This window comes from Gasterosteus aculeatus, chromosome 17, assembly GCF_964276395.1.
Source record: "Gasterosteus aculeatus chromosome 17, fGasAcu3.hap1.1, whole genome shotgun sequence".
Lineage (NCBI taxonomy): Eukaryota > Metazoa > Chordata > Actinopteri > Perciformes > Gasterosteidae > Gasterosteus > Gasterosteus aculeatus.
In genome coordinates this window covers 7665000-7686061 of record NC_135705.1, presented here as the reverse complement: position 1 = coordinate 7686061, position 21062 = coordinate 7665000, and the positions used below count along the sequence as shown (strand labels likewise).

General features: G+C 39.0%; 3 protein-coding genes and 2 long non-coding RNA genes across 38 annotated transcripts in view; 3 read left to right on the top strand and 2 right to left on the bottom strand.

Annotated features, from left to right (window-relative positions):
• Nucleotides 1-6203, top strand: part of LOC120835752 (voltage-dependent calcium channel subunit alpha-2/delta-3) — a gene marked incomplete in the record, with an annotated part of 25858 nt that extends 19655 nt beyond the window's left edge. The window contains 20 exon segments of the mRNA XM_078091887.1: nt 203-274; nt 383-444; nt 556-623; nt 728-773; nt 920-1017; nt 1174-1267; nt 1666-1761; nt 1876-1997; nt 2585-2662; nt 2758-2819; nt 2908-2952; nt 3038-3100; nt 3525-3595; nt 3713-3788; nt 3942-3982; nt 4253-4308; nt 4450-4567; nt 4686-4799; nt 5013-5094; nt 5303-6203. Coding sequence (XP_077948013.1) covers nt 203-274; nt 383-444; nt 556-623; nt 728-773; nt 920-1017; nt 1174-1267; nt 1666-1761; nt 1876-1997; nt 2585-2662; nt 2758-2819; nt 2908-2952; nt 3038-3100; nt 3525-3595; nt 3713-3788; nt 3942-3982; nt 4253-4308; nt 4450-4567; nt 4686-4799; nt 5013-5094; nt 5303-5395 — 1557 coding nt within the window.
• Nucleotides 6204-7938: 1735 nt separating this feature from the next.
• On the bottom strand, nt 7939-14627 carry LOC120835185 (uncharacterized). Of its 24 annotated transcripts, none has more exons than XM_078091893.1 (18): nt 14473-14626; nt 14064-14090; nt 13654-13944; nt 13100-13153; nt 12984-13031; nt 12659-12733; nt 12450-12503; nt 12314-12361; nt 10773-10847; nt 10436-10510; nt 10225-10278; nt 10089-10136; nt 9762-9833; nt 9294-9395; nt 8991-9009; nt 8686-8705; nt 8563-8603; nt 7939-8473 (listed from the first exon to the last, which is right to left on the bottom strand). In XM_078091893.1, exons 1-18 carry the CDS (start codon nt 14504-14506, stop codon nt 8375-8377), a joined length of 1236 nt encoding a protein of 411 aa, XP_077948019.1. In that variant the 5' UTR covers nt 14507-14626; the 3' UTR covers nt 7939-8374. The 24 variants fall into 24 exon arrangements, with proteins under 24 accessions (XP_077948019.1, XP_077948021.1, XP_077948025.1 ...); XM_078091895.1 differs by having other exon boundaries at nt 9762-9836; nt 10089-10133; XM_078091899.1 differs by having other exon boundaries at nt 10089-10133.
• LOC144388914 (uncharacterized) lies at nt 11402-13398 on the top strand. The gene is made up of 3 exons (XR_013453170.1): nt 11402-11774; nt 12443-12545; nt 13093-13398. It is a non-coding gene; the product is annotated as an uncharacterized LOC144388914 (long non-coding RNA).
• A 405-nt stretch (nt 14628-15032) lies between the features above and the next one.
• Nucleotides 15033-21001, bottom strand: LOC120835183 (uncharacterized). 11 transcript variants are annotated; one of them, XM_040203852.2, is made up of 15 exons: nt 20677-21001; nt 20268-20294; nt 19858-20148; nt 19163-19216; nt 19047-19094; nt 18729-18776; nt 18418-18492; nt 18215-18268; nt 18079-18126; nt 17752-17826; nt 17234-17335; nt 16949-16967; nt 16312-16331; nt 15643-15683; nt 15033-15553 (listed from the first exon to the last, which is right to left on the bottom strand). In XM_040203852.2, the coding sequence occupies exons 1-15, from the start codon at nt 20708-20710 to the stop codon at nt 15482-15484; spliced, it is 1008 nt and encodes a 335-aa protein (XP_040059786.2). In that variant the 5' UTR covers nt 20711-21001; the 3' UTR covers nt 15033-15481. The 11 variants fall into 11 exon arrangements, with proteins under 11 accessions (XP_040059786.2, XP_077948040.1, XP_077948041.1 ...); XM_078091914.1 differs by lacking the exon at nt 17234-17335; XM_078091915.1 differs by lacking the exon at nt 17234-17335 and having other exon boundaries at nt 17752-17823.
• LOC144388915 (uncharacterized) lies at nt 18206-19457 on the top strand. The gene is made up of 2 exons (XR_013453171.1): nt 18206-18310; nt 19156-19457. It is a non-coding gene; the product is annotated as an uncharacterized LOC144388915 (long non-coding RNA).
• Nucleotides 21002-21062: the final 61 nt, after the last annotated feature.

Genomic DNA, 21062 nt, shown 5'->3' with positions numbered 1-21062 from the left:
TTCTGCATGTGACTGCAGTGGAGAAATGATTTTGATTTTGCAATGTTACTCGTGAATGATCAATCATTTAAAATGAACACAAACAATAAGAATAACCTTAACCGTAACCTACGGAAATGGCAGCCGCACACAATCTGCCCGTTCAATGACCCATCCTCAACTCCTCTGCTCTAAGGGCCTTTTTGTGTGCGTTATCTTTCAGCTACGCAACTCTATGGTGAACAGGAGGACGGGGACCTTCTCCATGGAGGTGAAGAAGACGGTGGATAGAGGGGTGAGGCTGCAGATAAACATGCGCATCGTCTCTTCCTCAGATCACGGTTCTTCTCTCGGTTGTCTTCCAGACTTAAGGAGTAAATCTACATTTTTCTGCTATTTTTAGAGGCGCGTCTTGAAGATGCACAATGACTATTACTACACTGACATCAAAGGAACACCCTTCAGGTGGAGAACAAGTTCCATTACACTCCTAAAAACGACGTGTCAGTTTATTGAGTAGAAGGGAATTACATCTTGGTTCCAGTTAAACATCGATTCCCTCCTCTGTGTCGACAGTGTCGGAGTGGCTCTCTCCAGGGGTCACGGGAAGTACTTCTTCAGGGGAAACGTGTCCGTTGAAGCCGGTATGTCGCCGTGACTCGGCCGTTCACTTTAAAGCCCGCAATGCGCTGCCCTGCATGTCACTCGGGCCGGCGTTGCTGAAGCGTAACTGACTTGTGTTTTTCAGGGCTCCGTGATCTGGAACAGCCAGATGTCGCCCTGGCAGATGAATGGTAATGCTGGGGTTGTGGCGGCGGGCATTCATGCGTTATGTAGGTTATCCCTCTGTGTTCATCGGGGATACGGGGGGGTGGAGGGGAGGCTGAGGGGCTTTGATGTAACAGCGGGGGCTCTTTTTTTTTTTTTTTACGGACCGCAGGACTTACTGCAACACAGAGGAGCAGCACGAGCACCGTCACCTGACCCAGATTCAAGCCATCAAGCTCTTCATGACGGGCCACAGACCACACCTCAAATGTAATCGATAGCCGAGTCGCACCGTTACGAACCAGGCTACACAGAGCATGATTTCATCCACAGTTTTAATTCTAATACTCGGATGAAGAGTGAACATAATTGGTACGAGTTACAGGAGTGATGGATATTTGGTTATCTTTAAACAACACTCTGCAGGTGACAGAGAGCTCATCCAGGAGGTGTTATTTGATGCTGTGGTCACTGCTCCACTGGAGGCCTACTGGACTGGACTGGCCCTCAACAAGTCAGAGTAAGAATACGTTGGTACTACTTTACTTTAATTACTCTTAAAGTGATGGTTTATAACTGAGGTTTAAATAATTGCTAATTAAGCTCTTATTGGCGTAAATAGCCTTTCAAACCAGGAAGAACAACCTCGGCATCCAGTTTCAATGCATGTCTGGACATTTACTCTGTAATGTGAGGAGTATTTCGTCTGTTCTGAGGTAGAAAACGTTTTTACTTGACAAAGCCAAGGAAAGGGAAGCCGTTTAACTGGCATGTACGACGAGGATGCAACTATTTACAATAAGAATGTAGGAAACACATGAGGACATTTTTGAGACAAACTAAAAAACCAGACAGCATTGTACAATTCTGTTCAAACATCAGTTAGGAGTGTTTCACTACTCTGCTTCATACCGACAGGAACTCAGACAAAGGAGTGGAGATCGCCTTCCTGGGAACACGCACCGGCCTGTCGAGGACCAACCTGTTTGTTCCCACAGATCAGCTTTCCAATCAGTGAGTCCTGCGGCTCAACATCCCTCTAATCGTTACGTACAGCACGGGGCGAGGCCGCTTGATTAATCTAGTCCGTTGCTCCTCTCCTCACTTTCATTCTGCATGCTTCCCCAGAGACTTTGTGACAGCGGAGGACAAGGAGGGTGTTTTTAATGCTGATCACTTCCCTCTGTGGTACAAGAGAGCGGCGGAACAGGTCCCCGGCACGTTCCTCTACTCCATCCCCTTCAGCACAGGTATGCAGAACTAAACCATAGATTTAAGAGCTGAAGTTTGCATTACAAAATAAAAGTCCCCAGAGCCTGAACAAAACCGGCCTCTCCATCTTACTGTATTTTCACTTATCGAGTGCAGCATTGTATAATTACTTTGTGGAAACGCCTCCGCCGACTATGGTCATTGAGAATTTTAACGTCTTAATCTGTCTTTTTGCATGTCCCTCTTTTTGTTCTGGACTGTGGTTTTTACTGGTTTCCACTGATAGGATGCGCAGCCCAGCTCGCCTCCCTCACAGCTTCAATGGCGTTAACGTGGGCCTCGTTCATAGAGAATAGAGGATTCAGCTTCACTCTCCGGGACGTTTACCACCATTTCTCTGTTAACGATGACTGCATCCACTCATAACTGGAAATGTTCCCATCACCATTTCAAACCATTTCAGAATTATTGGAGTCATCCTGCCGTGGAGAAAGCTCTGACCAGAATTTGCTGTAATGTAATGAACTGGTACTAATGTTTCTTTTGGACCGCCGACCGGTGAATAAAGGGCACCATCTAGTGAGAAAAAAGTATACTCAGAATATTCTCTGCTTTTTCTCTCCAGCTTTAGAAAATAAGAGTGTGGTTTTGGCCAGCACAGCGATTCAGCTCCTCGACGACAGAAAGTCTCCAATCGTTGCAGGTAAGAAGCTTTAATTGCTTTTTCGTGATCACCTTGGCGTTGGGACTAATTGAATAATATTGCGCGGCGTCTTATGTGCTTGGTTTTGTGCTCAGCTGTCGGGATCCAGATGAAGCTGGAGTTCTTTCAAAGGAAGTTCTGGACTGCCTGCAGACAGGTGGGTACACAACAACTACTGCAGCATTTGACAAAGAATGAACTCTTTAATCAGCTGTAAAGCTTTACTACTCATGTCTTGTTCTTAGTGTGCAACTCTGGATGGAAAATGTAGCATAAGCTGCGATAACGCGGTAAGATCATTCACATGAGGTCAACTTCCATTTTCCTTTTCATGTTATTTCCATAACACAATCTTTTTATGTACCCTTCTGACAGGACATCAACTGTTATCTCATTGACAACAATGCCTTCATTCTTGTCACAGAAGAGCAATCTCAGGTACTCCGCGCATGTTTGTATGTGCATGTTCACATCTGGATGATGTAAGATGAACACGTGATTATTTTACCTCAGCTGGTTCAATTGTTCTTATATTTTTGCCCACAAGTGCTGGAAATCTATGTAGAGCAACATTTTTCCAAAGAAGACAAATCAAAGAGCAGGATGAAAGATATCGGAAGACATTAAAAGTCTACTTTTCATTTTGCTCGTTAGAACATCCCACAGAAACCCCATAAGGGTCCGATCTGGTGGTAAAACACACTGACTCCAACCAGAGCGCTTGTAAATAATTTAAGTTTCTATGCTGATGAAATTTGTCTTTAATAAATTAATACATTTTGGTTGAGAAAGTAGCTTTGTCACAGGATGTTCCCATCATCTGTCCCACCCAGTGTGTGCCTTGACATGCGTTCTCTCTCAGACAGGGCTCTTCTTTGGAGAGGTGGAGGGTGCTGTTATGAACAAACTTCTCCAAATGGGATCCTTCAAAAGGTCTGAGACAGCATTACATTTCTCTCCGTCCTGAAATGACACATTATACCTTTAAAGGAATGTTGCTATAGACGTCATATTTGATGGTTATTATACATCTGCTGTTTGTTTTTGCAGGATTGCGCTGTATGATTACCAGGCCGTCTGCAGAGATTACTCTGGGAGCAGCGACAGTGCACGCACACTATCGGATGTAAGGCACGAGATGACGTTAGAAGCAATAATTACATCTATATTTGTAAATCCCCCCAGTTAAAATCATCGCAGAGCACAGTCCAAAATGAAACAACCTTCAACACAATTGCATTTCATTTCAGATTTTGACATCAGCTTTTTTCTCTTTCAGCCTTTCACTGTTGTAAAGTGGCTCCTGACTGAACTTGTCATGTAAGTTTACCAAAACATTTTAAAAAGTGTACATGACTGAGGCCATACATTATAATAGTAGTACTGTAAGTTGTAAATACAAGTTAGTATTTGAAGAAAAAATAGAAAATTGGAGACTTAAGTCTAATATTAGAAAAAAAAGCATTTGTATTCATTACTGAACAGGTCAACCAGTACAGATAGTTAAGAGTTGCTGATTACTCATTATTCTGTGTAAATAAACATTCCTCCTTGTGTTAGCTGGCAATAATAAGTATTTTCTCTTAACAGTTTTCTGCTAGAATTCAACCTTTACAGCTGGTGGAATGTGGATCTTTCCGCTAGAGGTAACTGTAGTTGTTCATTACGGGCGTGTAACTGAATGTATGAGACATTATGAAAAGGAAAGACGGAGGTCTCTTTTATTTTTCTGTGGGTTTGTTGAGAAACTTGAGAAATAACTGGAGCTAAATTTCTTACACATTCAGCTCAGAGATCTCGGGGGAGACCCCCAATGGTGCCCTGTGATACGGAATACCCGGCCTTTGTCTCCGAACGCACCATCAAAGAAACAACAGGCAACATTGACTGTGAGGGCTGCATCAGGTACCGTGTCAGGCTAACAGTATAACAGCATATCAACAAGCGCTGCCTTTCTTATACAGGAGAGGTTAATAAGCACATAACAGTTTAATTCCACAGTCCGTCTCTGTTTGGGCCGCAGGTCCTTTGTCATACAGCAGATTCCCAGCAGCAACCTCTTCATGGTTGTTGTGGACAATAAGTGTGACTGCAGCAGTTCTCCTCCAGTAACCATGGACCCCAACGAGATAATGTATATCCTTTTTTTGGTGCAACGCAGATGTTTGATATGTGGAAGCAGACGCAGGAAGTACATTGCACACTATTTGAGTCACTGACTAATTATTTAGGTTTAATGTTAATAATTAATAATCTAGTTGCAATATTTAAGTGTTCCTTCAGCCTAAAACAGTTCTGAAATTGTGAACGTGTTCAGTTGATGTATTTACACCCTTGACACCTTTGAACACAATGAGTCACTGAAATGTGACAGACTGAAGTTTCAGAAGGACAGAAAGAAGCCTGACTCGTGTCATCCTTTCCACCCTGAGGTACGAAGATGTGGGTTTGTCTGCATGCAAGCAGTATTTATAAGTCATGCATCACGTGTGAAGCCAGTCGACCATCGAGGGGAATTCAAAACTAAGAAGTGATCTCGACAGCATAGTTTCAGCTAATTCCAACTTTTTACCATGTTCATTTTCAATTTGTTACCCTGAACAGATCCATATGTATCACAATAGTCTGTGTCTTCTGCAGGAAAATGCCATGGAGTGTGGTTCAGCAACACGCCTCTCCAGTCCTCTGACTGCAGCTTTGCTCCCTCTGATAGCAGCGACCATCAGCAGGTGACCTTTGGCAGCAGAGCTGGACATCAGTGAGGCCTAAATCAACCAGAAGATGCTTTAAACACACAACATGGCCGGTCAGAAATGAATTTGCTCACACCTCTCTGCAACAGGCAGCGCTCCACTGAGGAAAAATGTTTATATGTAGCACTGAGACGCGCATCCATTTATGCAGAAAACATTAGCAAAGACCACAGAAAAAGTAAACGCGATTTCTGGGTGTTCTCAGTGACTTTGCTCAGAGCATTGCAGATAATGCCACTGACAGTTTGCCATTATATGCTGAATGTGTGCTGAAATTATATAAGAGAAAGACATATACTGTGTCAACATTAACAACAAGGTATTTCTTGTTAATGTACAAAATGAGTTCTACGTGCAAAAAGTCATAGTAAGATGTCATTATTATGAGGAAAAAGTCAAAAGAATGTAAGAATTCACTTTGTCGTGTGAAAAGAATGCAGTGTCTTTATTTTAGCAGTAAGCTGCTTAAAAGAGCTGACAGTGCCATCATAACTGTCATTATACATATATATTATTTTGTATGTTGATTATTTTTGGTGTCTGTAGGTGTCTGGTGGATCATATTTTTAAAAAGCTGAGAGATGATGGGAAATTATAACTTATTATTTATTCTCCCAATTCACTCATCAACACACAACATTTCAGACGAGCTAAAGATGCATGGAGAAGATCACAGAATGACTCATACATATAAGCAGCCATAACTTGTCAGAAAGGCAATACGCTGAACCTCATGTTTGAGAAAGCTGATGAATAAATGCAAAGAAATATTTTCCTTCCTTTATTTACCCAATTGTGTTATTTTCTTGTGTGTGTGCTGGTGTACGTGTGTTCGTGTGCATGTGTGTGTGTGTGTGTGTAGCGACGGGAGACATACTAAACACGTAAGTTGTTAATGCATGCAAACTTTTATGCATGTAGTCATACAATACAACCAAATACAAAACATTATTAACACTAAGGGGAAGAAGATGATATCCAAATTACAAACAGTCGTAAAATAAGATTTTTTTTCTCGCTACATATAAGTCAAACTAAAAATAATTAATTTGACGTTTTTCTAAAAGAAAAAGGCATTTTAATATTGCAATGCAGTTTGAAAGCAGGCTGCGATACAGCCTAACTAGTGGAAAATAAAAAATTGAAATGCAGATGTCTAATATTAGTCTGGAACGTAACAGTGTCCTTCCTAAGGTCTGTGTTCAGTGCAAGCACATTATTACACAGTTACTTTAGTAGCTGTGAGCTACATGTGAGCTAACTGTGATGCTGCATCTAATATGCAGCTAGACCCTGCAGAATAAATGGTATGTGTCAAACTAGAACAAATATCGACTTTAGCCTCCATTTATGACAAATATATTTAATACTGTCCATCATGTCAGACTAATATTGTAATTTTGAGACTGTTGCCGCCTTCTCCTTTCCTCCAAACCTGCCGCTATGAAATACACATATATAGTCAGTAGACATATAAGTCTGTCGCATTTATTAATCCTTACATTTATCCGAATGACAGTAAAAGTCTTCAGCCTTAAATTGGATTTAAGAATAAAAAGCTCACGATAGAGTTAAAAAAAGAATGTCTTGCAGCATTTGTGTTAGACCTGAGAGAGGGAGCGTATTTTTGTTCAGTTGTAGACTCCCTCACGCCACATATGGTTTATTTTCAATTTGAGATGCAGGTATTCCACGGGGTCTGTTTGCTCTGTGCAAGGTGAAGATTCTGCCATCATTATTTTAGTAGCACTGAGCTACGTGATCGAAAAAAAAATGTTTCCTGTAAACTGCAAGTGCAAAAACCATCAAGCTGAAACACTCAAGCCAAGGACGTTTGCTGCTGAAGCTCCTTTCAACAACCTCCTCCTCAGAGATCTGTTGTATTGCTGGTTGATCCTCTGAGAGGTTTTCCCTCAAAGGACATTATTATATGTATATATTCTATTAATGTGTCTCAGACACAATTCAAACTTGCTCAGAGGGAGAGTCTGTGGTTTGTGCATATACACCCAACAGCTGAGAGTATTTCGCCTTGACGTGACATGAGCGTTGACTCGGGGGCTCGGACAGAAATATTTTTATTCTCAGCTGAAATAAACAGCCGAGCGCTGCATGACATGTCTTCTGTACCGTCTAGGCCAACCACGCACGCTGTTACAATCAATATTAATTTAAATAATTTCATATTTAGATTTAGGCTTTTCAAGTGTTCCCCTCAGGTCCCTACGCTCAGTTCTGCATTTCACAATACCTACCTACGAACCTCACTTGTCAAACCCATTGTGATTTGTAGCAGGAAGGGGAGGCCCCCACCCCACATGTGGGCTAATAAAGACCCCACGCCAGTATGCACTTCACCTCGCTGAACCCGACTCTTGCAGCACTCCTGCTAGTCATTTATCATTCCAACATGAGGCAAGCTAGGTTGATTATAGGCGGTTTCAGCATCGCTAATAGATGTTTATCCTACACTATTTACAGCTGTTTTAGCACTCTAACACGAAAATATAACCACAACACACAGTTATCTTATTTTTTTAATTGTTTAATTCTATTGAGCAGGCATCGTGTTACAGGTCCTAAAGAAGCAAGCTTATGCTGTTTTATGACAGCATGCAGAAAAAAATCCTGACCCATCTTTGACTTGAATCTTTAAAGAGAAAGAAGAAGCTGTCTACAATGTAGTGCTAATCAACAGCCTCCAACTTCACAAAATGAAACCTTTGCACCTATTCAACAATTGCAAAAAGTAAACGTCCATTCTCTGTAATTCAATATAAAAATTCAATAATCTTTTCTCCCTGTAAAACAAAATATCAAGTGTGCCACCCAGCTGAGACCTGTTGTTCATTAGTTACAATTGGCATTGCATTTTTGCAAAGAATATTATGTTTAAAAATGTAAAATAAATGGATTAAAGAAGACTTTCCGCTCAACAGTTTCTTTACAGTATAAAAGGCTAGTGCTTCAACTGTGGCTGCAGGTAGCTGTACATCGCTTCCTCCTGGGCTGATGCAGGCGGCTCGTCGGGGATAGTGGAGTAGAGATGGTATATGGGCTGGAGAAAAAAGAAACATGTTGTAAGGTTTTTATTTCATCTGTAGCTAAAAACCTGTATTGGATACATATTCAACTCATTCAACGTACATTCTCATTTGTAAATGTTTGCTCCTCCAGTTTCACAGAACCTGCAAGTGTAACAGAAAGACCACATTCTAAATGTGTATAGAAATAATTTAGTGATGATGTCTGACTACGTGTGCATATTACCAGTGACATCAGCTTGTGACCTATACAGAAATAAAGGGGAACAAGCGTTAATGCCGTGTGATTTTGTCCTCCATTAAACAAGAAGCACAGTCCATTGTAGGACACTAAGCATAATATCATTACAGATTATTTTTTACTTTCTCCACACTACCATTGGCCATGGTGAAGTTGAGGATAGTGGATGGATTCTCTCCACACATTCAACAACATAGTCTGCTGCAGCGACATGCAGTGAATAAGATAAACGTCTAAAATAATATCAAGTCATCCCTCAACTTTTTCTGAAAAATTATAAAAAATCTCACCTCTTATAAGAACATCTTTCTGAAAAACACAACAGAGAGAAAAGCATATTGTTACATAAGGCAGTTTGCTTGGAAGTCCAGCTCTCTCTGGAATACTTACAGGTGAGGAACTACTAACATCCAATGACATTAATGCAAATGTGGTAAACGATGCTGTTCTCTAAACAGAGTTATGTGCAAGTTGTGTTCAAAAGGGTCTTTAGTGCCTCTTTTGACCCTCTGCTCAAATTCTTTGTCAGTTCATCAAGCAGCAGGGAGCAAAGAATAACTCAATGATTTCTGACACATAAGTCAAGTTCTTACCCAATGTTCTTTTTCTACACAGAAGGCCCAGTCCCAGTAAGGAAATGGAGAAAAAACCTCCCAAACAAATCGCAATCACCATGAACATCCATCTCTGCATTTCTGTTTCGGAAGCCACAATCATCTCAGTTTCAGTTTCACAACAAACACAGAAGCAAGAAGGAGTGTGAACATACTGAATGCCTACTAAAGGAGAACACAATCTAAAAAAGGAGAGGCAAAGTGTTGCTTCTCAACTGACAATTTAACTGTTAACGTTGCACGCAAGCTTCATCATGAAATTCTGATATATAATCAGGAACATTGCTTCACTGTCTAATTTCAGAGCATTACGTACTACTCAAACCAAGCAGAAACACATGATCACAGCCCACTTTAATTTCAACTCCTGGTTATAAAAAAGAGTTCAGTGGTAAGAATATTGAATAAATATTTGGAAAAAACAATATAGAAATGTATTTGTGTCACCTGATGTTGGTATGTCTGTTGTGAGAGGAGGAGAACTAAAACTACCAGAGTTTCTTGGTCCAAAGGTTTGATCTGCTGAAAGAAGAAACTTCATTTCAAAAACGTTTAATACCTTTATATTTGTTATCAATGTTATTTTTATTTACTTTTGATGAAGAAAACCAAAACAATATATATTGTTTTCATATTGTCTGTGTGCTCATGAATATTTGTCTAAAAGTTGAGATAAAATAAAAATAAAATAAAATAAAACAGTTACAACATTCAAAGATAACACAAAACACATATGTGATTAAAAAAATGTGACTTAATGTACAATTTTGTTACCTGGTGTTTGCTTTATACGAGTTACAGGCGTGGAAGCACTGAGACCTGCTGAATAGAAATATTTTATAACTTTAAAAATAACAACTATATTGAGGGATTTGTGGTAATGTGGATTTTATTTCCACGTAGGTTCTACCTGTGGTCACAGTAGATGCCGGCTTAGTCTGCGTCGTGCTCGACTCGACAACATCTACAACAAAAGAGGATCAGTTTGGAGCCGTCAGCATCATGTGTGAGCAACACCCTTTAATATCAGCTCCTGGTTCTAAATTCATAGGTGTTGAGTGGTGAAAAAATGAAATATTGAAATGTAAAAAAAAATAAAGAAATGTGAGTATTTGTGTCACCTGATGTTGGTTTGTCTGTTGTGAGGGGAGGAGAACTAAAACTACCAGAGTTTCTTGGTCCAAAGGTTTGATCTGCTGAAAGAAGAAACTTCATTTCAAAAACGTTTAATATCTTTATATTTGTTATCAATGTTAGCTTCATCATGAAATTCTGATATATAATCAGAAATAGGGCTTCAATGTCTAATTTCAGAGCATTACGTACTACTCAAACCAAGCAGAAACACAGGAACCCAGCCTCCTTTAATATCGACTCCTGGTTTGAGGGTTGAGTGGTAAGAATATTAAATAAATATTGGAGAAAAAAAAAATGAAGAAATGTGAGTCTTTGTGTCACCTGATGTTGGTTTGTCTGTTGTGAGGGGAGGAGAACTAAAACTACCAGAGTTTCTTGGTCCAAAGGTTTGATCTGCTGAAAGAAGAAACTTAATTTCAAAAACGTTTAATACCTTTATATTTGTTATCAATGTTATTTTTATTTACTTTTGATGAAGAAAACCAAAACAGTATATATTGTTTTCATATTGTCTGTGTGCTCATAAATATTTGTCTAAAAGTTGAGATAAAATAAAACAGTTACAACATTCAAAGATAACACAAAACACATATGTGATCAAAGTGTAGTCCCCTGGTGACCTTAGGACTATAGTCATACTTTCAAAACTAGGTGCCTGCCTATAAAAAGAAAAAGTAAATGTTTATTTTACATTAAATACATAATAGGGGACACCTGATTTCTAAGTGGGGAGATGTTTATTTGTTGTGCATGGAGTAATGTTTGTCATAGTGATGAATACTAATGTTAAGTTCATGTTTAGTTAAATACTATCTCCAGAGGCTTTAGGCCGTTAGTCTTTTAGTACTTACTGTTTGTTACCGTATTATTGGTCAGTGGTGTATTCGCGCTGTATAGCCAATGGTGATTGGTTGGGAAAACAACGGGGAAGACACGTGACTGGAAAGTTCTGGAAGTTTTGGGGGTTCGAGGAGGAGAGAAGAAGTCGTGAAGAGAGGGGACGCCGGCGTTTTTGGGGAAGAGAAAAAGACGCTAGCAGGAGACAAGAAGGCAGAATAAACCGGCGCGGGAGGCTGGAAGGAGTGGACCGCGGACTCGGTGTGTTTGTGAGCCTGGAAACGGAGGAGAAACCAAAGCTGAAACCCCGTCGGACGAAGCGGGGGAGAAGCAGCGGAGGTCGCCATCGAGGGAGCCGAGCTTGCTAGCCACGGTGGGCGTGGCCGGGCGGACGTGTCGGTGACTCGCATCGCGGACCCGAGTTTCCACGCTCTCAATGTTTTGAAAGTGATTTCGGCGCTCTCAATGTTTTGCCAGACCAAACAGGTCTGCAACGTGTTTTCTTTCCGTACATATCGTTGCCGTGAGTAACTGGAACATGTGTGGCTGTGTGTGGTGATTGGGCCCAACACCGCATCGGCTGATACTTGTTTCATGACACTTGGAGGGGAAAGTTTTTGTTGTTATTGTTGAACTCTGGTATTCTCCGAGTTGAGGAACGGGAACATTTCGAACATATATTTTGATGTAACGTCCTTGATACTATTGGGGTTGTATCACTGAATTTGGAGTTTATTATTTATGTTTTGGGGAAGTTTTGGTTATTTATTTTTCTCTATTTGGTAATATTGGGTTTTGGGGGAAATTAATTATTGTATTTAAATAAACAAGGGCGTTGCCCTATTTATTTTACTTTTGTTAAAAGAACATCCATCTCTGGGTCTCATTTATTTTTTAAATAGCTTCTTGCTAAAAGGTTTTACGATACATCGAACCCAAGCACCCCCCATTCTCACGTGAGTGACTCACAGAGTGGTGATACGGGTGCTACAAAAGAAATGTGACTTAATATATAATTTTCTTACCTGGTGTTTGCTTTATACGAGTTACAGGCGTGGAAGCACTGAGACCTGCTGAAAAGGAATATTTTATAACTTTAAAAATAACAACTATATTGAGGGATTTGTGGTAATGTGGATTTTATTTCCACGTAGGTTCTACCTGTGGTCACAGTAGATGCCGGCTTAGTCTGCGTCGTGCTCGACTCGACAACATCTACAACAAAAGAGGATCAGCTTGGACCCGCCAGCATCATGTGTGAGCAACACCCTTTAATATCAGCTCCTGGTTCTAAATTCATAGGTTGAGTGGTGAAAAAATTAAATATTGAAATGTAAAAAAAAATAAAGAAATGTGAGTATTTGTGTCACCTGATGTTGGTTTGTCTGTTGTGAGGGGAGGAGAACTAAAACTACCAGAGTTTCTTGGTCCAAAGGTTTGATCTGCTGAAAGAAGAAACTTCATTTCAAAAACGTTTAATACCTTTATATTTGTTATCAATGTTATTTTTATTTACTTTTGATGAGGAAAACAAAAATATATAATGTATTCATATTGTCTGTGTGCTCATGAATATTTGTCTAAAAGTTAAGATAAAAGAAAAAGATTTAACAAAACAGTAATAACACTCAAAGATAACACAATACAAATATGTGATTGATAAAATGGGACTTTATATATCTGTAATTTTGTTACCTGATGTTTGCTTTATAGTAGTTACAGGCCTGGAAGCACAAAGACCTGCTGAATAGAAATATTTTGTAACTTTTGGATTTGTGGTAATGTGGATTTTATTTCCACGTAGGTTCTACCTGTGGTCACAGCAGATGCCGTCTTAGTCTGCGTCGTGCTCGACTTGACAACATCTACAACAAAAGAGGATCAGCTTGGACCCGCCATCGTCATGTGTGAGCAACAGTGGGGGACAGTATTTATACAAACTTAAGTAGGAAGCAAGAGAAACAATTTGTGATTCTTTAATATCACGTACAATATATCTAGAATTGTGCGGAAGCACAAGACCTGCTGACAGTAAAATCTAGTGAAGAAATACATATGAAAACCTTAAAAATATGTATTTTATATAAAATGTGCTTCAACAATCATAAAAGTGTGTTGTGTCATTTGTTGAAGATTATCTTGATAAAAACATTCCGTGGGCTTTATGTAAAGGGAACCAGCATCACATACAAACAAATTACATGCAACAAAACACTCAAATGTGGAGGCATAATTCCTGATGTTTGTCTAAATTAATTATTCGCTTGTCCCTTTTTTCAGTCCCTTTAAAAACACCTGAAATACGACACAGCGTAACCTAGTTGTCTCTCGCTGTCACTACTGTGCATGATAAGCAGTCACTCACTTTGGATTGTGATGGATGATGTGACACTGTGTGCAGATGGATGATTCACGTCTCCAACCATTACAGTGTAATAACAATCCACTTTAACCTCAGCAGGTGCTTTCTGGTCTGACATCCTCAACAGTTCAGTTCCTGTCAGTGTCTGCACACAAGTGAAGCCTTTGGCATGTTTTGCTCCGATAATGGTGAAATAACACTGGTGGACAGTAGGATATGATGGAGCTCGACAGTCCAATGTGACTGTTTCCGTCTCTGAGATCACCGCTGAATTCATTATGAGTTGAGGACGAGCTGGAAATACAGAGGTAAACCCTTTAAAATAGTAGATACTGAATAACTCCATTAATTAGGTCAATTCCTGTTGTAAAATGGTGATAGATTAAATGGAAGATGAAAGATCAGAGACTGACCTTGTGTTTTAGTATTGGCACAGGAATCTGTCGGAAATACAAAATGTTCAAACATCAAACATAATAATTCATTAATACCTTCAGAAATGGAGAAGATTAAAACTCCACCCTAAGTGAAATTCTGTGAAACACAAGTTGGAGTTGAGATCAAGACACTTTTCGACCAAAGGAGTAAATTAGTTTAGAGTCTGCACTGCAGTTATACAATAAGTTCACAAAAAAACAGTAAGTAGGAAAAAACAGAGAACATAAAATCACCAACTACAAGGAAAGATCATACATACGTAGTATAGCATGATGGAACTGTGTGGAATTATATATTAATGTCATGTTTGCGAGTGAGAATCTTCCCTACAGTTTGTAATTGTACAACTTAAATAGTGTAGAATCTAAAGGAGGTTAGACTTACACATGAGGGTGACAAACAGCAGGCGTCCAGCCATGATGAAGAACAATCCTATAAGACCGACTCCAAAGAAGATGCTTGTCTAAGTGAACTCTGATGTACTCACGTATCATTTTGCAGAACTGCTTCTCAGAATACCACAGATAGCATTTCCGGTGAATCACACAACCAAACCACAGAAACATACATCTATTAGAGCCTGCGATGTTTTTACATCCGTTTGGCTACAGCATTGAGCCTGAATACTTTATAAGTGAATGTGAGAGTTTGTTCCTCATTTGGTCACAAATTGCTTGCACCTATTCACACACTCAGCGTGCTCATGGTCGGCCCTCAGATCACATGCTGTTATTCCATTTTTGTCCTGACTGTCTGTATTTGGGGAGTTCATGGCCGAGGTTTCGTAGTCATTCATCATTCCGACATGAGGCAAGGTAGGATGATTATAGGCGGTATTCAGCATTGCTAATAGATACCAGTTAATTCTCGCTAGCAAGTACACGATTTCCAGCTGGGAAGCGGCCCCCCAGAAAAAGAAAATATAACCAGAACACACGGTCATCTTATTTTTGTATTTGTTTAATTGAGCAGGCATTGTGTTACAAGTACTAAAGAAGCAAGCTTATACTATTTTGACTTTGAAGAGAAAGAAGTTGTCTACAATGTGGTGCTAATCAACAGCCTCCAACTTCACAAAATAATAATGGTGACGATTGCAACTTTTGCAGCTTAACTGCAAAACATAAGAAACATCAGTTGTTTGTATTTCTATGTCAAAATTCTAAAATCTTTTCTCCCTGTAAAACAAAATATGAAGTGTGCTAACATTATCTTAAAGCCAGCTGAGACCTGTCGTTTGTTACAGTTACAATTTGCATTGCAATTTCACAAACAATATTATGTTTAAAAAATGTAAAAGAAACTGATTTAAAAAAAAATGTTTTGACTGTCCGCCCAACCGTTCCTCTACACAGTATAAAATGCTTGTGTTTCAATGTGGCTTCAGGTTGCTTTACACTGCGTCCTGTTTGGCTGATGCAGGTGGCTCGTTGGGGATATTGGCGTATATTTGGAACATGGCGTGCTGGAGAAAAAAGAAACATGTTGTAAGGTTTTTATTTCATCTGTAGCTAAAAACCTGTATTGGATACATATTTAATTCATTCAACGTACGTTCTCATGTGTAAGTGTTTGCTCCTCCAGTTTCACAGAACCTGCAAATGTGACACAACGGCACACAAAGATGATGCTTTTTGTCAAGTTGGTTTTTTGTAAAAAGCCAACAATACGCTCCACCTGATCTTTATAAGAATCTGTTGTGCGCCCCTAAATTTAATATAATTTGAAACAAGCCAGGAAGGTATTTTGGAAATAAAAGCTCCAATCAATAGGAGGCAAGAGGAATTGAGAGGATTTCATAAATAAATGAAAAAAGTAATCCATCTTGACAAATTATATATTTATTACCAATTCTCCATGTTCAAGATATCTCATATTAGCGACGGTGGCGCATGAAGTAGACAGGGTGTGCCGGGAACCGCAAGGCGGTTCGAACCCTGGCTGCTCCATGTCCCAATGTAGAAGTGTTCCTAAGCAAGACACCCGGGCGCCTTTACGGCTGCACACTACTCCCAATGTCCGGGATGGGTTAAAAATATAGAAGAACATGGGTTAAAAATGCAATGTAAGTCGCTTTGGATAAAAGAGTCAGCTAAATGACATGTAATGTAATATTATGACAACTGCAACATCAAGTAAAACACACCCGAATACCCTGAAAGACCAAAATATAAATATGCATATAAATAATAGTGATGATGTCTGACTACGTGTGCATATTACCAGTGACATCAGCTTGTGACCTATACAGAAATAAAGGGGAACAAGCGTTAATACCGACGGAGTTTGTCCTCCATTAGACAAGAGGCACAGTGCATTGTAGGACATTAAGGTGTCACGAACGGGTAGGTAGAGGCAGCACTCAAACGCCGAGTTTTGAAAACAAAAGGTAATTTTAAATAATCCGGAATCACCGGGGGGGGGGGAAAAGGCAGACACGGACTAGGAACTCACAGGCAAGACAAGGTTGAACATTCAATGGCGCGACAGGGGACAGGAGACACACATGGCTTAAATACACTGGGAAGGTGCAGGTGATTGGACACTGGTGGAAACAATCATGGACAAGGCAGACAATCACAGGGGATGACAGGACAAGGCAGGAAGGTAAATTAACCCAGGGACACTAGAGGCATGAAACTACAAAATAAAACGAGACGTAAAGCCTAACCGTGACATAAGCATAATATCAATAAAGTTTATTTTTCTTTCTCCAAACTCCTATGAGCCCATTTGCCATGGTGAAGTTGAGGATAGTGGATGGACTCTCTCTGCACATTCAACAACTGAGTCCTGCTGCAGCGACTTGCAGTGAATAAGATGAACGTATAATATAATACCAACTTTCAAAAAATCTCACCTCCTGTAAGAACTTATTTCTGAAAAATATAAGAGAGAGAAAAGCATATTGTTACATGAGGCAGTTTCCTTGGAAGTTGTGCTTGTTTTGGCATTAGCTCTCTCTGGAATACTTGTCTCATACACAGGTGTGGAACTACTAACATCCAATCACATTAATGCAAATGTGGTAATTGATGCTGTTCTCTAAACAGAGTTACATGCAAGTTGTGTTCAAAAGGGTCTCTTTGACCCTCTGCTCAAATTCTTTGACAGTTCATATCTGACACAAAAGTCAAGTTCTTACCCAATGTTCTTTTGCTACACAGAAGGCCCAGTCCCAGTAAGGAAATAGAGAAAAAACCTCCCAAACAAATCGCAATCACCATGAACATCCATCTCTGCATTTCTGTTTCGGAAGCCACAATCATCTCAGTTTCAGTTTCACAACAAACACAGAAGCAAGAAGGAGTGTGAAAATACTGAATGCCTACAAAAAGAGAACACAATCTAAAAAAGGAGAGGCAAAGTGTTGCTTCTCAACTGACAATTTAACTGTTAACGTTGCACGCAAGCTTCATCATGAAATTCTGATATATAATCAGAAACAGGTCTTTACTGTCTAATTTCAGAGCATTACGTACTACTCAAACCAAGCAGAAACACATGATCACAGCCCACTTTAATTTCAACTCCTGGTTCTAAAAAAGAGTTCAGTGGTAAGAATATTAAATAAATATTTGGAAAAAACAATATAGAAATGTATTTGTGTCACCAAATATTGAAATGTAAAAAAAAATAAAGAAATGTGAGTCTTTGTGTCACCTGATGTTGGTTTGTCTGTTGTGAGGGGAGGAGAACTAAAACTACCAGAGTTTCTTGGTCCAAAGGTTTGATCTGCTGAAAGAAGAAACTTCATTTCAAAAATGTTTAATACCTTTATATTTGTTATCAATGTTTTTTTTTTTTACTTTTGATGAAGAAAACAAAAACAGTATATATTGTTTTCAGATTGTCTGTGTGCTCATGAATATTTATCTAAAAGTTGAGATAAAATAAAAATAAAATAAAATAAAACAGTTACAACATTCAAAGATAACACAAAACACATATGTGATTAAAACAGTGTGACTTAATATATAATTTTGTTACCTGATGTTTGCTTTATACGAGTTACAGGCGTGGAAGCACTGAGACCTGCTGAATAGAAATATTTTATAACTTTAAAAATAACAACTATATTGAGGGATTTGTGGTAATGTGGATTTTATTTCCACGTAGGTTCTACCTGTGGTCACAGTAGATGCCGGCTTAGTCTGCGTCGTGCTCGACTCGACAACATCTACAACAAAAGAGGATCAGTTTGGACCCGTCAGCATCATGTGTGAGCAACACCCTTTAATATCAGCTCCTGGTTCTAAATTCATAGGTGTTGAGTGGTGAAATATTGAAATGTAAAAAAAAATGAAGAAATGTGAGTATTCGTGTCACCTGATGTTGGTTTGTCTGTTGTGAGGGGAGGAGAACTAAAACTACCAGAGTTTCTTGGTCCAAAGGTTTGATCTGCTGAAAGAAGAAACTTCATTTCAAAAACGTTTAATACCTTTATATTTGTTATCAATGTTATTTTTATTTACTTTTGATGAAGAAAACAAAAACAGTATATATTGTTTTCATATTGTCTGTGTGCTCATAAATATTTGTCTAAAAGTTGAAATAAAATAAAACAGTTACAACATTCAAAGATAACACAAAACACATATGTGATCAAAGAAATGTGACTTAATATATAATTTTGTTACCTGGTGTTTGCTTTATACGAGTTACAGGCCTGGAAGCACTGAGACCTGCTGAATAGAAATATTTTATAACTTTAAAAATAACAACTATATTGAGGGATTTAATACCTTTATATTTGTTATCAATGTTATTTTTATTTACTTTTGATGAGGAAAACAAAAATATATAATGTATTCATATTGTCTGTGTGCTCATGAATATTTGTCTAAAAGTTAAGATAAAAGAAAAAGATTTAACAAAACAGTAATAACACTCAAAGATAACACAATACAAATATGTGATTGATAAAATGGGACTTTATATATCTGTAATTTTGTTACCTGATGTTTGCTTTACAGTAGTTACAGGCCTGGAAGCACAAAGACCTGCTGAATAGAAATATTTTGTAACTTTTGGATTTGTGGTAATGTGGATTTTATTTCCACGTAGGTTCTACCTGTGGTCACAGCAGATGCCGTCTTAGTCTGCGTCGTGCTCGACTTGACAACATCTACAACAAAAGAGGATCAGCTTGGACCCGCCATCGTCATGTGTGAGTGTGGGGGACAGTATTTATACAAACTTAAGTAGGAAGCAAGAGAAACAATTTGTGATTCTTTAATATCACGTACAATATATCTAGAATTGTGCGGAAGCACAAGACCTGCTGACGGTAAAATCTAGTGAAGAAATCCATATGAAAACCTTAAAAATATGTATTTTATATAAAATGTGCTTGAACAATCATAAAAGTGTGTTGTGTCATTTGTTGAAGATTATCTTGATAAAAACATTCCGTGGGCTTTATGTAAAGGGAACCAGGGTCACACTAACTTTCAGAGGTTGGCCTAGAAGATGAGTCAAACCTGTAGCCCTCTATTCAACTGTCACTGTCCTCTAAACAGCTGTTCTGTCGGAAAATGTATTGTACTTGGCTAATTAACTCATTCTGACTCTGCTGTCACAGCATCACATACAAACAAATTACATGCAACAAAACACTCAAATGTGGAGGCATAATTCCTGATGTTTGTCTAAATTAATTATTCGCTTGTCCCTTTTTTCAGTCCCTTTAAAAACACCTGAAATACGACACAGCGTAACCTAGTTGTCTCTCGCTGTCACTACTGTGCATGATAAGCAGTCACTCACTTTGGATTGTGATGGATGATGTGACACTGTGTGCAGATGGATGATACACGTCTCCAACCATTACAGTGTAATAACAATCCACTTTAACCTCAGCAGGTGCTTTCTGGTCTGACATCCTCAACAGTTCAGTTCCTGTCAGTGTCTGCACACAAGTGAAGCCTTTGGCATGTTTTGCTCCGATAATGGTGAAATAACACTGGTGGACAGTAGGATATGATGGAGCTCGACAGTCCAATGTGACTGTTTCCGTCTCTGAGATCACCGCTGAATTCATTATGAGTTGAGGACGAGCTGGAAATACAGAGGTAAACCCTTTAAAATAGTAGATACTGAATAACTCCATTAATTAGGTCAATTCCTGTTGTAAAATGGTGATAGATTAAATGGAAGATGAAAGATCAGAGACTGACCTTGTGTTTTAGTATTGGCACAGGAATCTGTCGGAAATACAAAATGTTCAAACAACAAACATAATAATTCATTAATACCTTCAGAAATGGAGAAGATTAAAACTCCACCCTAAGTGAAATTCTGTGAAACACAAGTTGGAGTTGAGATCAAGACACTTTTCAACCAAAGGAGTAAATTAGTTTAGAGTCTGCACTGCAGTTATACAATAAGTTCACAAAAAAACAGTAAGTAGGAAAAAACAGAGAACATAAAATCACCAACTACAAGGAAAGATCATACATACGTAGTATAGCATGATGGAACTGTGTGGAATTATATATTAATGTCATGTTTGCAAGTGAGAATCTTCCCTACAGTTTGTAATTGTACAACTTAAATAGTGTAGAATCTAAAGGAGGTTTGACTTACACATGAGGGTGACAAACAGCAGGCGTCCAGCCATGATGAAGAACAATCCTATAAGACCGACTCCAAAGAAGATGCTTGTCTAAGTGAACTTTGATGTACTCACGTATCATTTTGCCGAACTGCTTCTCAGAATACCACAGATAGCATTTCCGGTGAATCACACAACCAAACCACAGAAACATACATCTATTAGAGCCTGCGATGTTTTTAGATCCGTTTGGCCACAGCATTGAGCCTGAATACTTTATAAGTGAATGTGAGAGTTTGTTCCTCATTTGCTCACAAATTGCTTGCACCTATTCACACACTCAGCGTGCTCATGGTCTGCCCTCAGATCACATGCTGTTATTCCATTTTTGTCCCGACAGTACGACACTTACATCTGC